The sequence below is a fragment of the Lepidochelys kempii genome, chromosome 6 (genome assembly GCF_965140265.1).
Source record: "Lepidochelys kempii isolate rLepKem1 chromosome 6, rLepKem1.hap2, whole genome shotgun sequence".
Classification (NCBI taxonomy): domain Eukaryota; kingdom Metazoa; phylum Chordata; order Testudines; family Cheloniidae; genus Lepidochelys; species Lepidochelys kempii.
Genome location: NC_133261.1, coordinates 103568922 through 103585467, shown reverse-complemented (window position 1 = coordinate 103585467; position 16546 = coordinate 103568922). Strand labels below are relative to the sequence as shown.

The window sequence follows — 16546 nt, the reverse complement described above, 5'->3', positions numbered from 1 at the left end:
CTAGCACTGCAGACAATTTGAACTGCTGCTTCCCAGCCAGAAGTGAGATGTCTCACCTTCCTCCCTGCAAACATAGTGGGTGCTGCTATATTATTTTCCTTCTTTCCTGAAAGACTTGCCTGCTATTTATTCCTTTCAGAACTCATCAGAACACTGCGAAATGCTCACTGATGGATGGAGGTTTTGTCAGCTGGGTTCAGGGCAAGAGGTATCAGATTGCCAAAGGAAGACAAAACATTGCAACCTTCAGCGTAGATGAAGGTAGCTTGCACAGAGCAGGGGGGTGGTGAAGCTATCTACAGCCAAAGCACCTTGGGCTGGGACCCCTTTACATCTCATAACTACACAACTTTGGATCTACTCAATCCTTGAATGGGATATCTCCAGCTAAAACCCCAAAGTATTGGGAGAAGTAAGTTCATGATTAGGTATCACACAGCCAATTTTCAGCATGGTGTTAGAGCTGTGATCCTAAAACTTTTTCTGTCGTGCCCCCACCCCTTACCTGTAATGGAATCTGTCCATGCCCCACCCCCAGAAGCGGGGGCCAGGGCCAGAGCCAGGACTGGGAACAGAGCTGGAGCTGGGCTTCAGATGTGGGGCTGTGGCCTTGGCCGGGAGTGGGACCCATGTCCGGGAGCACAGCTGCGTCCAGAGGCCAAGGCTAAGTCTGGGGGTGTGGGTGGAACCAGAGCAGAGCTTGGGAGCACAGTGGGTCTGGATGGCGCTTCCTCCCTGCCCCCTGTGGAGGCTGGCCTGTACCTTACCATGCCCCCCCAAACATTCCTTTGTGCTCCCTGGAGGGGGTGACCCCACAATTTGAGGACCACTGTGTTAGAGAGAACTTCCAGCATTACAGTGGCCCCTGTAGTTTGCATCTGTACCTGAGGTCCTGATCTCTTGTGAACATTAAAGACCCCATGGCACTTTCTGGGACAGTAGCCTCAACATCCAGAATGAATTTCTAATGTGGGTAATTACATGCTGCATACCCGAAATTTCTCTTGCATTTTTAATGGACTCACTCATTCAATATCCAGCTAAATGGCTAGGTACTATTCCTGCACAATGTTTAAAACAGCTGGCACATTTCATCCCAGAAGTGGCTGCATTTCAGTGGCAGGGTCCACCAGGGTGAAATATACCATGATCATTAGTTGCAACTGGATATTTGCACACATCTGTTTTCTTTAGTACCTTAATTTCTGTTTAATGTCTCCTTTGGGTTGGCTTCTTCTCATAAACTATACTTAAAAACATGTTTACTTCCCTTTTCACTGGCTATTGTGATCTATCAACAGCCTCTATCATCTTTCATCTGCCAAAGGAACTCTTGGAAAAGGAGCTCTTAATGATTCAGTTAAAAGTACGGTCAAGAAGTTCACTCCTTACAGGAAATGTAAACTGACCACCAATTGGCTAAATCAGCTGGCTGAGCGGTTTGTGCTAGTGATTCCTCCAGGCTCCCTGAGCTTGAGAGCAGTAATAGCAATTCTGTTCCATTCCCTCCTCCCCCCCCCCCCCCCCAGTTTCCTCATGTCCTAGTCCCTAATGGAAAAGTCTTATAGATTTCAATAGGTGATTGTCAGTAGGATTCTATGGAAATATAAAAGGGTTTTATACATGTTACTCTAACAGCCTATATATTTAACAGAGGTTTCCATAGGTTCTTTGAAAACCATCCTATAGAATTCAATAGTAAAGCTATAATTAAAAGCTATAGAAAAGCTAACATTTTTCTATAGAGTTCTATAGGACTTTTCTATATGGGTTGGTTTTTCTTTGTATCCAGACCCACATTTCTTACCATACAGCAATGGGATAATATCAATGCCCTTTTGCTAGCAGTATGTCCCAAGACACTGAAATAATTAATATTGTGGTTGTCTGTGCAATTTTGGATTCCAGCTGCAACCTCTTTCGGCTACCATTGCTGATGCAATAGAAACTGTCGTTCAGTAAATAACTTCACAGCAGCTGGGAGTATTCTATCCAAGCACGCATCTGGCTCCCATCGCTGAAGTATTCAGTACGGACCTTGGAGTCCTGTAGTGATATTCTTATGTAAGTGTCATATATTATGACACAAAATTGATGTATTTATTCAGCTGGATAAATACAATTTGTTGGTGATGAAGATGAAAATATGGAGATGCAAATTTTCTGCTAATTCATTTAATGGGATTGGTACACTGAATATTATAATAAATGGTCCCCACCCCCACAGGACATCCTGCTCCCTACTGTTCTGTCACATTGTGGCTACTCAGAACTTCACAGGGAGAGCAGGGAAATAAGTAAGATTCTTGTGCTCCAAAACTAGGCCACTAGCACTTGAGCTAAAGTCCAATCCCTGTAACACAGAGAGACGGTATTCAGATTCCATCTACTCCAGACTAATGGCATGCCTGCACTCTAGCCAGTTTATTACATACTCTCTTATTTAGACAAAAATCTTCCCGGATAACCTGGGTTTCAAATAATTTCCTACCTTGTTATAACAAATCTGTGGTGACACAGAACTGCACAAGTGTGAGCTTTTTTGGTGGGCAAGGACTGCCGCTTGTTGTGCATTTGTACGCAATGGGCCCCATCCTGGTTGGGACCTCCAAGCACCATTGTAATATACGTAACACCAGCCGCAGGGCTAGAACGCCACTGTGAAAGCACAGCCTCCTACCAGTTGAGCTACTGCTTATTATCATCATTATTTCTTCAGAGCTGAAAGGGTGCTAGCTAAAGGAGACTCTCCATTAGCTGTCAGAGATATTGAGCCTATGACACACAGTCAAGCAGTTCTTATATTAGCCAGTAGGAGCAGTGCTACACATGAATGATTACCAATATTCAGTGACCAAACTCAGGCTGACCATCTATATATAAAACTGCTTTAGCCCTAGCAATCAACTGTTGCTATAATGTAAATGGGATGCAGAGCTAAAATGAGTTCAACAGTCAAGGGCCAGTTCTCAGACACTGAAATTTGCAATTAAACAGGTGTACAGGGAGTTGGTCTTGGATAGTTTCCAATCTCAGCTGGGCTGGCTGTCCTTAGAAAATAGCACTGACCCCACACAGCAGCAGTTTGAAGTTGGCTTCAGTCTGCACTTTAGGAATGTGGCATTGTTATTTTCCCCTTTCTTATCAAATGTAATTATCATGAGAAAAAAACCTTCTGAGAAAACATGTGATTTCACTGTGTAAAAATCTACTACCAAGGAAATTATTTTCTCAGTGTCCAAAAAAGGAATGGTGGAGACATTTAGGGAAAGAGCTTTGTTCCAAATAATCTTGGAACCAATACCCATGTCCCAGAGCTCGGCTGTTTAGTCCTGGCTTGCGATTATTCCTATAAACAATAAGAAGACATTCATTCTATTTATCGTTCTAAAAGTGAGCTGCCAGTGTTTTAAATTACCAAACCAGCTCCATTAGTTAGGGAGGTGGGAAATGATGCTGGGAACCTGCAGTTCCTCAACTTGTTGCAAGATCACTGGAAGATGCTTCCCTAGAACCTGGGTAAGCTACCGTGGCTATGTTGGTTTAATGGTAGGGAGTGGGCGGGGAAGAGAAGAAAATAAGACATCCCTGAACCAAAACATCTAGACAGGAGTTTTCAAACTGGGCGTTGGGACCTCTCAGGGGGTTGCAAGGTTATTACATGGGGGGTCACGAGCTGTCAGCCTCCATCCCAAACCCTGCTTTGCCTCCAGCATTTATAATGGTGTTAAATATATAAAAATGTGTTTTGAATGTATAAGGGGGGTTGCAGTCAGAGGTTTGCTATGTGAAAGGGGTCACCAGTACAAAAGTTTGAGAACCACTGAAGAAGGAAAAGTCAGACTGCACTTGTCTTCTCTAGAACATACATCCACCGCTACACAAGACATCCCCACTTGGATGACTGGGCCACACCCAGTCACACACACACTCACGCTTTCTCTCCCTAAAACAAACTGATCAGCAGAGGAGCTAATCGTTTTTTGTGTGAAAATATTTTTTTCTTCCAAAATTGGCCCTCTCTCAGAACCAGAAGTTTTCATTAAAAATTGTTGATATTGTTGTCCCGTTGACCTGAGCAATTTAGGCAATAGTCAGGGCCTTAACAAGCTGTTTCCATTAGCAGGTGTTTCTTGGGAACAGCCTTGTTCATTTACAAAGAATGTGCACAAAGTCCTGTTTCCCTGAATGCCATAGAACAAACAACAGCAGCATCTTCAGCAGCAGCAAATTGTATTTATTCAGCTGAATAAATACCATGTAAATTTTGTGTTTTAATGTATGACACTTCTATAAGTATATCTCCCCAGGACTCCTAGGTCTGTACTGAATACTGCAGCGATGGGAGCCAGATGCGTGTTTGGATAGAATACTCCCAGCCGCTGTGAAGTTATTTACTGAACAAGCGTTTCTATTGCATCTGCAATGGAAGCTGAAAGAGGTTGCAGTTGGAATCCAAAGTTGCACAGACAACCACAATATTAATTATTTCAGTGTCTTGGGACATACTGCTAGTAAAAGGGCATTGATATTATCCCATTGCTGTATGATACGAAATGAGGATCTTCTCCAAATCTCTCCATATCACTGTTCCGTTTCAGTGCCGCTCTCATAACGGCCTCTCCTGCTCTCTAATTTTCTCACACACATACAACACTTGCTAAAACAATTCCTTAGGTCCTGCGTTTGTAACTAGTTCCAGGGATATCCCCTCAGACTACATGACTTAACCCTGCTCAGGATTTCCCATGCAGCGAATTGCCTATGGCAGTAGCTTCTATTGTCTTCAGCTACCTCTTTCCATTAAGGGGCTTTGTTGCTCCTTCCCTTCTGCCGGAAAGAAGGGTGTTTAGAATATCCATTGGCTTTAACCAGGTCTAGGATTAAGGGCAGCCATTAACATCTTCCAGAATAACAATATTATCAGCATTTTCTGATTTTCAAAGTTTTCTAGGCTGGAAAAGGAAGAAAGAGAGGGTAATTGTTATGTCTATTTCTGAATCTTCCAGTGGAGCTCAGATATTATGGTGATGGGGCTCCTGGGTACCTAGGTAGATAACGGTGGTAACTGAGTCATTAATTGATGGTAATTGATTCATTAATTTTAAATCAGAAGGGACCATTACAATAATCTAGTCTAACCTCCTGCATTGCACAAGCTGTAGAACCTCACCAATAATTTCTACATCAAACCCATGGTTTGTAACTGAGCTATAGCAGATCTATTACAAAGATAGTCTGTCTTGACTTTAAAATTTCAAGCAATGGAGAATCCACCTAGCTAAGTTGTTCTGATGGTTAATGAGCCTCAGTGTTAGAAATTTTCACCTTATTTCTATTCTGAATTCGTCTAGCTTCAGCTTCTAGCCATTGGATCTCTCTATGCCTTTTTCTAACAGATTGAAGAGCCATCTTCTATCAGAAACCTCTTCCCTGCACAGGTACTTGTAGACTGTGATCAAGTCTCCTCTTAATTTTTTTTGGATAAAGGAAATAGGTGGCGATCTGAAGTCTCTCACTGTAAGGCGTGCTTTCCAGCTGTCAGATTATTCTTGTGCTTCTTTTCCAGGGGTGAAAGTAAGTTAGAGGACTTACCGGTATGCCAGAGTCCTGAGCAGGGGGAGTGGCCTCAACCAGAAGAGGCGTGGCCTTACCTGGCAGAGGCAGGGCCTTAAATCCCCAGGCCTTTAAATCTTGATTTAAAGGGCCAGGGCTCCAGCTGCGGTAGTGGTGGCTGGGAGCCCGGGGCCCTTTAAATCACTCCCGAGCTACCAACTGCAGAGGCAGCTGGGAACGCCGGGGCTCGGGGGCGATTTAAAGGGCCCAGGGCTCCAGCTGCCGCTACTGCAGCGGAGCCCTGGGCCCTTTAAATCACTGAGGAGCCCTGGGGGCTCCCGGCTGCCACCGCTACCCCGGGGCTCTGGGCTCTGGCAGAGCTTTAAAGGGCCTGGGGCTCCGCTGTGGTAGCAGCTGCTGGAGCCCCGAGCCCTTTAAATCCCTGCCTGAGCCCTGCTGTGCGAGCCCTGGGGTAGCGGCGGCCAGGCTCCATCGGGGATTTAAAGGGCCCCGGGGCCACTACTACAGCAGAGCCCCAGGCCCTTTAAATCCGGCCCTTTAAATCCCTGCTGCCGCTACCCCAGGGCTCGGGCAGCAGGGCTCAGGTGGGGATATAAAGGGCCCAAGAGCTCCAGCCTCTGCTACCCCCCTGGCGCCCTTTAAATCCCCGCCTGAGCCCTGCTGCCTGAGCCCTGGGGTAGTAGCGGTGGGGCTCTGGCGGGGATTTAAAGGGCCCCAAAGCTCCAGCCACTGCTACTGCCCCGGGGCCCTTTAATCCCTGCCTGAGTCCTGCTGCCCGAGCCCTAGGGTAGTGGCAGCTGCAGTGGGGACTTAAAGGGCCCCGGAGCTCCAGCCCCCGCTACCATCCCGGCCCTTTAAATCCCCGCCGCCACTACCCCAGGGCTCGGGCAGCAGGGCTCAGGCGGGGATTTAAAGGGCACTGCAGAGTTAGCAGCAGTTGGAGCTCTGGGGCCCTTTAAATCCTCGCCTGAGCCCTGCTGCCCGAGCCCTGGGGTAGCGACGGCAGGGATTTAAAGGGCCGGGGGGGGGTAGCAGGGGCTGGAGCTCCGGGGCCCTTTACATCCGCGCTGCAGCCCCGCCACTGCTGCCACTACCCTAGGGCTTTAAATTGCCCTCTGGGAAAGCCGGTCCCGGTACGGCGCACCGGCTCTTACCGGTACGCTGTACCGGGGTGTACCGGCTTACTTTCACCTCTGCTCTTTTCTCAACCCTTTTCAATTTTTCAACTTCTTTTTTGAAGTATTGATACCAGAATTGGACACAGTATTCCAGTAATGGCCTCGCTAATATTATATACAGAGATAATCCCACCCTGCTAATCCTAACTTGATATTCCCCAGCAGCATCCAAGGATCACATTCACCCTCTTACCTATAGCATTTTACTGGGAGCTCTTGTTCAGATGGTTGTCTACCATTACTCTTTCCAGTGTCATTGCATTCCAGGATATGGTCTCCCATCTTGTGGGAATGACGTGGGTTCTTTGTTCCTAGATGTATGACCTTGCATATATCTGTGTTAACCCGGGTGGTTCCGATTAGCTCACCTTACCAAGCAGTCTGTATAACTGACCTCGCCCGACCATTATTACTACTACACCAATTTGTGTCATTGGCCTTCTCCAGTGATTTTATATTTTCTTCTGGATCATTGATAAAATTGTTAAGTAACACTGAGCCGAGAACAGAGCTGTGAAGGGCCCCACAAGAAACACTCCCACTGGCTGATGATTCACCATTTACAATTACTTTTGAGATCTATCAGTTAACTAGTTTTTAATCCATTTAATATGGGCTACATTGATTTTCTATAATGCTTAACTGACATTATCCTATTCTCCCTGACGCTTTTATTGGGGGGTTTTCTCTCTGTGCTGTGATGTCTTGTTATATTGATGTTACAAGTGATCTTAGACCCAATCCTGTGTTCTTTGTGCATCTGAGACCATAAAATAATCATCATGCATTCTGTTGATGAGTAGCATCACTAGGGAGGGATGATAGCAGCTTCTTGTTTGATTGCTATGTTTTCCTTTTTATATTTACTCTTTTTTTTATGTTTTTACGTGTTTGCATGCATTCCTTTTTTTAATAAAAACCCAGAGAGTTAATGTTCATTTGAATTATGGAAGTGAATACAACATTTTATTCATTATATTATAATGTTGTTAATTTCTAGTATCCACAGCAGCCCGGAGCTCGATTCACAAAGGGGACTTAGACACTGCAACGCTCAGTGTCTCATTACCTAACTCTTCAGAGACTTTGCTGCCCAGTGTAATCCATGGCCTTGAGTTATGTGCCCAAACTCCCCTAGACAATGCATGGGGAGAGTTAGGTGCCTAAGAAAGGGATTCTCAGGAGCCAGCACACATTGAGCAGAGAGCTGCCTAAGCTGATCCAGGAGTAAAATGCAGAGGACTGAGTTAGGATTTAAGGTCCAGATCCACAAAGGGACTTAGACACCTAACTCCCATTGATCTGGGTGACAGGCTGGAGGGAGGCACCTGTCTCTGGTCAGAGTCTCCTAGAGTCAGGCACCTAAGCCAGGTCAGTCCTTTCTTGTGAAAAACCAGAGAGGCACTCACCCCACTCAAATCCTGGTGGATAGGGCACTGGCCTGAAATGTGAGACCTGTTTTCAAATCCCTGCGCTGCCTGATTTGGCTCAGAGACTTGGACTCCGGTATTCCAGGTGGGTGGGATATAAATACTGTGTGTCGCATAGAAGAAGCAATCGTTGCACTGGTAAAGCATTTGAACTTGGTTGAACTTTTATAGGGGAACTTGACACATAATAGCTGTGGATTCTCATGTACCATTCGATCCTGCAGTCTGATGCATCACTTGTATTGCCGTTTACCATATCGTAGGAAATCAGCTCCTGCATTTTTTGAGACACGTGAGAGAGAGTGTGTGGTCTAAGCGAAAGGACTGAGAGCACGGAACTTCTGAGTCCTGATCCCAGTTCCGTTTGTGCGATCCTTCAACTTCTCAGCCTCACTTTTTCCATTTGTAAAATGGGGGTAGTAATGTTGACCCATCTAAGAGGGCTCCGTGAGGACTAGCAGTATAATCAGTATTCCAGTATCACTTAGAGGGGCCATTCAAAAGCAAATCTCATTGTGCACAGGTGCTGAACGGGGGTGGAGGGAGAATTCCTGCCCTAAAGAGCTCGCAGTAAACGAACAAGAGAGACAAGTTGTGAGAGACAGGAAATATTATTAGCTTCACTTTACAAATGGGAAGTGAAGCCCAGAGAGATTCAGGCCCAGAGCCTCACAGGTATTTAGGCATCTAACGTCCATTGAAATAAATGCACATTAGATGCCCAATTACCTTTCAGGATGGGGCCTAAATAAATTGACCAAGATAACAAGGGGATTGCACTAAAGCAGAGTATTAAGTCCGTGTCCTCCAGGCCCAGTCCAGTGGCTTAACCACAAAACTCACCATCTCCCCTTTAATTAAGTCACACTTTATAAAGTATCTTGAAAGGAAAATCACTAGCAAAGTGTTAGATATTATTGCTTCTATAGTCATCATGATGTGCAGAGATGCCAGGAAAAAGCCCGGGGAGCACGCACCTAGCCATTTACCCTTGTATTGAGAATGGGATAGAAATAACATGCTCTCCAACCAGAAAAGGAAGTGATTTTTACAGAATGCACTACAGTTATATTACTTTTACTTTTAATTTTCCACTGTACCAAAGGATGCCAAAGAATGTCCTTGGCGTGGTTGAATGTATTTTTCCTGCAGGTATTTTAGGTCCAATGTATTCAGTGTGGGCAACCTGTCTATGGGTCACTATGTTTTATAGGTAGTTTTTGCCCCGGTTGGTTTGCTTTTTTCCTACTAACTGTTTAATTTCATCTTTATCAGAGCACCAATCTGACAGATGATGTGGAGTTCTCACTGCATGTGCCCCTGTGCTAACAGGAAGCAGGTGTCAGCTGGTGCAGTGTTGCCAGTCCCTCTGCACCCGCCATCTCCCTGCCCCATCTTCTTTCAAGGATATAGGCAAAGGTTACTGAATGCCTGGGCAGATATTTTTCCCAGGGTATAACTGTCATCCATCACTTAACAAGCCAACACCATGTAAATACATGCTGGCAGACATGAGCATTACATATTATACTGGAATTACTCTATATATTTGAACTGAGAAGGCGACTTGCCCAATAATATTTATTTTATTCCCCTGACTGGGGCTTTCAAAGTTTTAAATGTGAATCGTCGGTGGAGGAAACCAGCCAGTGAGGTGGAACGTAAAGATTGAATGTTTACATTAAGGCCTGGTCCAGGGCTAAGAAGCTGCCCATTATGCTTACAATTTCCATGGCCCATTATGTTGCTGCCCCATACAGTTCATACCTGCCTTCTGTGTGCAAGGCTAGTCTTACTGTGCAAGTCAATCAGGTGACCCCCATGGGTAGCAAAATATAAGGGGCAGCAAAATGATTTGGGTGGGTGACTGCACATTTGTAGAAGTGGAAATTGGCCAGTTTTCCTAAGGTGGCAGAAGCATTGCTGGTAGCCCTCGCTGTCCAAATTTTGCTTTCAAATGGAAATAGAGGTTGAATTATCTTCTCTACCATGGCGGAAGACAATGGTTTGAAAGTAAGCTAAGGACTCTTCCCAGTAGGTAGTGGAGACAACAGCAGTGATGCCTTCATTTCTAGAAGTAGGTTCATTCCATGTAACTCTTTAGCAATCTCCTCACAAGGCCAACACATAAAGCAGAGCTGATCTCAGAGCAGCCCACTGCTTTAGGTGAAGGCAAGTCTTATACCCGCTTCAAGTACCTGAGTTTAGAGAGGAAGGGGAGCTACTGTGCATAAAGAATGAAGAGAAAACAGTGAAGGAAGGTCAATACTCTTCAAACACTATTTGCACCACATAATACCTTGAGATCCTGCTCCTGCCCTCATTTTCGATCACACTGTGCCTCTGCCATTAATGGCACTGGAAGTTGTGAGCATGGAATGAGGGCATGGCCTGAATGCAGCCTTTTGTGAGGCGCAGGGCCAAGCCCCACCAAGAACTTACTGTGGGCACAGCAGTCATGGCTGGTAGGGTCCCATGTTCCTGCTCTTAAAATAAAAAGTGTAAGTAAAAAACAGAAAGCATTTTGATGAAAAACACATTACCATAATTATCTGTTATCTGTATTTGGCTGATACCCACAATGTGCTGTCTACATGCAGAAGAATATACAATCCCTACCATCAAGGGTTCTCAATATACAAAGACAAATAACACATGACGGGTGCGGAAAGTGTACAATTTATATAAGTATACATTAAATACACTGAGTCTGCGTGGCTCAGTAATTCTATTGCTATTGTTCTTTTACAACATCCAGAGTGCACTAGATGCCTCACAAGATAGATGCACAGATGTGATCCACGGCTTACACGCAGATTTCAGTCATGACACTACAAAGTTGGGGTTAACAAAACATCAAGGGAGGGTTTGAGGGAGTAGCATCAATATGATGCCATGATAACTCAACAAAGGCCAGCACACAGTATGATGGAATCAAGAATAATTTTAAAATCATCAATAAAACATAGATATCTAAGTTGGCTGAAAGAATGTCACCATTTATCATCTGACTATTCCATTTCTGATCTCTAGAGCCAAAAGCAATGCCAAAAACATTGGGAAAGATATCAGACAAGGAGGGGTTCAAATTGAACTTATGACTGAAAGGCAGTGTTAATCAATCTTCTTCTTTGTATGGCTGATGTAGATGTAGAGCAACAACTATAATTTTACATTCAGATGGGTAAGCCAGATAATTGTGTCAAGATTAGCGGAGGGTATCACACTGATGCCTCCTTCATATCTGTGAATCGGGCATTGAATTGTTATATGTTCCATGGTCTGTTCTGGGTGACCACAGTTACACACTGGAGAGACTTTAATTTTCCATTTGTGCAGCAAGTATCTGCATCTGCCATGGTTTGTGCGGATGCAGTTTAGGGTTGCCTATGAGCTTCACAGGAAATCAAAGCCAGGGATCTTCTGCACTGGGTCTTTCACAAAGTGTTTGTAACTTTTTGTGAACTCCATTTGACTTTCCAAGCTTCAGAGTTGAAATTGCATTGATGAAGGTTAAACACATGGGTCCAAAAGGGCTTTGGGACTTCAAGTGGTGGTGAGGGACGTTGTTAAGGTCCCAGTGGATGTGGACACATTCGTTTTCTATGATCTGCTGGAATTCTCAAAGCGTTGAGGCATCGCAGTGAATGGATGGGGGAGCAACATGTGACAACACCGGCAACCAAGGTGATGGTGGCAACTTGAGGGCTCCAGTGATGCAATTTTTTAATCAATTAGGTTACAGTATCCCAGTTTATATGAATATCAAAGTGTTATTTGCAAACAAAAAAACCCCCAAAGAAGGTGGTAATAAAATGCCAAATGCATTGAAAATAATAAGGCTGGTTAATGTTTTTTGAGTGACACATTTTCCTATTAGAAAGACAAGTGAGTAAAGTGTAATACCTTTTATTGGACCAACTTCTGTTGGTGAGAGAGAAGATTTGGAGCATACACTGAACTCTTCTTCCTCTTGGAAAATAGGGTTTCACTGAAATTTTCAACAAGAAATCAGGGAAATTGAAATGAAATGTTTTGTTTTGGGTAGGTTGATATTAATCTTCGCAACGGAGCCACCGAAAATTTCCTGTGGGATGGAAATTCCACTTTTTTGATCAGCTCTAGGAAACAATCACTTTTGTGGGATTGATCCTGCAGGGATCTGAGTACCTTCTGAGAGGTGTAGAGTACCTTCCCCACTGACTCCCGCACCTTGCAACTTGGAGTTTTCTATGAATTTCTATGCAATGCCTCAAACACTGAGTATGTTCGAAATCACTCCATCTAGTCCAACTTCCTTTGATTTCTTCTCAGATTCATCCTCTGATATATTTCAAGTGTGCATACAATTAAAATAAACTCAGCATTTGTTTTAATAATTATATAAAGCTTTGTTGGTACATTTCTATATTTCAGATATTGATGAATGTGCTTCCGAGTCACACCAGTGTAACCCCACCCAGATCTGCATAAACACTGAAGGAGGATACACCTGCTCCTGCACTGAGGGCTATTGGCTCTTAGAAGGCCAGTGTTTAGGTATGTTCTTCTGGAGTGTTGATATACATTCTCTAGAGTGATTCTGGAAAATCAGTGTCCATTTGATGAATCCAATTCATTTTAGTCATGATTATAGTCTCTTTCTGTCTCCCCAATGTTTTGATGATAATTAAAGTTGGATTGTTAACATGGGTCTTCCAAATTCCATAATTTTAATATTTCTTCTGTGTAAAAATTTTCCATCATTTTGGACAATTAGGATTCTGATGTGTGCATGGTGGTACAGAGGTGAACTGACATCACTGAGAGTCTTTGTCAAATACAGAGCTCACCCTTGGCCTATGTGGAAAGCTAACATCTTTCTCATTTGTTAAGTGCCAATAGTATTCTTGGCAAAAGACTCCCACATGGAACAAAATGGCAATGCCATATGACTGGCATCCATGTTACTGACTTGCACTATGAAAGCAGCCCCTTTTGTATATTCTAGTTCACAAAAATATGACACACCAGCAACACATGTCCTTTTCACCTGGTCACAATCCTGATCTAAGGTGCTTACATTACTAGAGAGCAGGAGCTCAGTAATAATAACATCAAGAAACAGAGCAGTGAACCCACTGGAAAATCTTGGACATAAGCAAACATGTGAGTCTGAAACCAGTGCTGTTTCAGCAGATTCAGAGCTCTTCTCTCTGTCAGCTGCAGAGAGTCAATTAATCTCTCAGTGTCTGCAATGCCCTGCAATGTGAAAAACCAAACCCTATCAAACAGCAGCAACAGCAAAGGTGCAAACTCCACCACTTCCCCCACGCCCCACCCACTCCCCTCAATCAGTAGTCACAGGCACTGACATGGGCTTTAATTTTAGGCCAAGTTATCTAAGTCAGAGACATGACTGAATGTGTTTTTAATGTTCTCGTTACACTCTCTCCCTGCTTTTTTCCCCCTCTCAGCACAGGCTGTTTGCTCACCTGTTCTCCATAATGGGACTTCAGTGTCATACCACCTCAGCTGGAAGGAGAATGGGATTTCCCGGCTCATTTTCCTTGGAATTTGTCCTTGGAATTTTCCTTGGAATTTATTTCTCATCTCCTCCTCCTCCTGTCTAGCAATTGGAATGAGGGATTGCATGGCTGCTTTTTTAACTGCTGCTAAAAGCTGTTGTGTAACTCACCTGGGGGTGGTATGAAGTTAGCAAGTCCCCTGCGCCTTTAATTCTAGTGCAGGTTCCTGTAACTCCTATTCTCCTAGAGACCTGGGAAACAGAAGACAGAGTGCTAAATTCTCTGGTTTAGTAAGGGCCACAGAAAATCCTATTTTCAGTGGAAATTGAGTCATTCTGCCTCCTGGGATAGAAGATGTCACAGATAGGCCATTCAGGAAGCCTATATGCTTTCTGTGTGACTCCTCAGCCTGCCTCTTGAGGTGGGGAGTTGGGGCTAGTGAGTGATCTGTGATATTATGGATTCTTGTGCATGGGGTTGTGTGGGTGTTCTGCACCATGCCCTGTCATGTAACAATCCCCATGTAGTTCCCCTGTGCACAACCCAAGTACATGAGCTATGTGCAAGAACCAGGATTTGGCCCTGAGTCAGAATTCAAGCACTTTGATGCTTGGTGTAAGTATTAGAGACCCACAGTGACTGCCCTGCTGAGCTGAGGTTGCCCAAGAATATCTGTTTATGCTATTTTAAAGAGACAGTAACATCTCAATGGTTGATTTAGGTAACTGTGAGTAAGGGTGGGGAAGATCACTACAAAGCAATGCAGGGATGTAACAAGAAAAGCTGTGCTGAAAAAACTCCTCTGCATTTTTCCAAAAATGTCAGAAAGAGTCTTCTCGGTTTTCTGTACTTTTCCACAGGCCCTGGAGAATCCATTTCCAGTGGGCACATGACAAAAAAAAAAAAGATAATTTAAACATATTTGGAGGGCTGGGTTGAGTTTACGAAGGCAGTCTCTGTTGGTACATTTCTTCACTGCTAGTAAGAACAGCACATCTGTCTAACCAAGTTGTGGTTGGTGGTGCTATTTAACATTTAGCCAGTAAGTGCCAGCACAGTAGTTACACAGTGGTGCCAAGAGGGGCCAGTCAGGAAAAAAGGTTCCTGCAAAAACAAAGTCCTTGTCTTGGAGATTTTACAGTTGTAGGTCCTGATCCTGCAAGGACTTAAGCATTGTGACAGGGTCGGGCCAGATGGCTACAGGAGAGTGATAGAAGGCAGATATATTAGCCCCAGGTTAAGTAGGTCCCTTTTCCCTGGGTAAGGTAACAGGGAAGGTTCCAGAACAATCAGGAACCTTCTGGAAACAATTAAGACAGACAGGCTGATTGGAACACCTGCAGCCAATCAAGAAGCTGCTAGAATCAATTAAGGCAGGCTAATCAGGGCACCTGGGTTTAAAAAGGAGCTCACTTCAGTTTGTGGTGTGTGTGTTAGGAGCTGGGAGCAAGAGCAGTGGTGAGCTGGAGCTGGTTCGCACGGGTTCATTAGAACCGGTTGTTAAATTTAGAAGCCCTTTTAGAACCGGTTGTCCTGCGAGGGAGAACTAGTTCTAAAAGGGCTTCTAAATTTAACCACTGGCCAAAAGTGGCACCTTAGGTGCCAACTCTGTGGGTGCTCCGGGGCTGTAGCACCCACGGGGGAAAAAAAAGGGTGCTCAGCACCCACCAGCAGCTCCCCGCCCGGCTCCAGCTCACTTCACCTCCACTCCGCCTCCTCCCCTGAATGCGCTGCCCTGCTCTGCTTCTCCGCCCCCCCGGCTTCCCACGACTCAGCTGTTTGCGCAGGAAGCCTGGGAGGGCTGAGAAGCAGGCGGCAGCTTCGCGCTCAGGCCCAGGGAGACGGAGGTGAGCTAGGGCAGGGGGGCATGAGGAGAGCCGCCCGTGCCACAGCTGGTAACCTGGGGGGGGCGCCGTGCAGGGGAACCACTCCCCACCCCAGCTCACCTCTGCTCCGCCTCCGCCTCCCTGGGCCTGAGCACGAAGCCGCCGCCTGCGTCTCAACCCTCCTTGGCTTCCCACGCGAACAGCTGATTTGCGGGAAGCTGGGGGAGGCGGTGGAGGAGAAGCAGAGCAGGGCGGTACGTTCAGGGGAGGAGGCAGTGCAGAGGTGAGGTGAGCTGGGGCCGGGCACGGGGCGGGGAGCTACCAGTGGGTGCTCTGCACCCACCAAATTTTTCCCGTGGGGGCTCCAGCCCTGGAGCACCCAGGGAGTCGGCGCCTAAGGCGCCACTTTCAATGTGATCAGTGGGGGAAGCGGCCGCTCCCCCGCCCCTAGGAGCCAGAGGGACCTGCTGGATGCTTCCCGGGAGCTGCCCCAGGTAAGCACTGCCGGGACTCCCCACCTCGCCCCAGCAGGTCCCTCTGGCTCTTAGGGATGGGGTGGGAACCCACTACAGTGGCCCACGAGACCCTCTGGCCCGGTTCTGGGGGCAGTCAGGGGACAGGGGAGGGGGGTAGATGAGGCAGAAGTCCAGGGGGCGGGGGTGGGCCGCAACCCCCTCATGGGGTGAGGAGGGAACCGGTTGCTAAGATTTTGGCACTGAGCAAGAGGCGCTAGGAGCTGAGAGTGAGAACGTGGACTGTTGGAGGACTGAGGTGTACAAGCATTATCAGACACCAGGAGGAAGGTCCCATGGTGAGGACAAAGAAGGTGTTGGGAGGAGGCCATGGGGAAGTAGCCCAGGGAATTGTAGCTGTCGCACAGCTGTTCCAGGAGGCACTCTAGACAGCTGCATTCCACAGGGCCCTGGGCTGGAACCTGGAGTAGAGGGCAGGCCCAGGTCCTCCTAAACCTCCCAACTCCTTGTCAGACACAGGAGGAGTCGACCTGGACCGTGGGTTCACGAAAACGG

At 45.9% G+C, this 16546-nt stretch overlaps 1 protein-coding gene across 2 annotated transcripts in view; it reads left to right on the top strand.

The window, feature by feature from the left end:
- FBLN5 (fibulin 5) overlaps nt 1-16546 on the top strand; it is a 58146-nt gene that overhangs the window by 21999 nt on the left and 19601 nt on the right. For both annotated transcript variants that reach the window (XM_073350701.1, XM_073350702.1), the window contains exon 4: nt 12602-12724. In XM_073350701.1, the coding sequence (XP_073206802.1) occupies nt 12602-12724 (123 nt within the window). The remainder of the gene's footprint in view (nt 1-12601; nt 12725-16546) is intronic.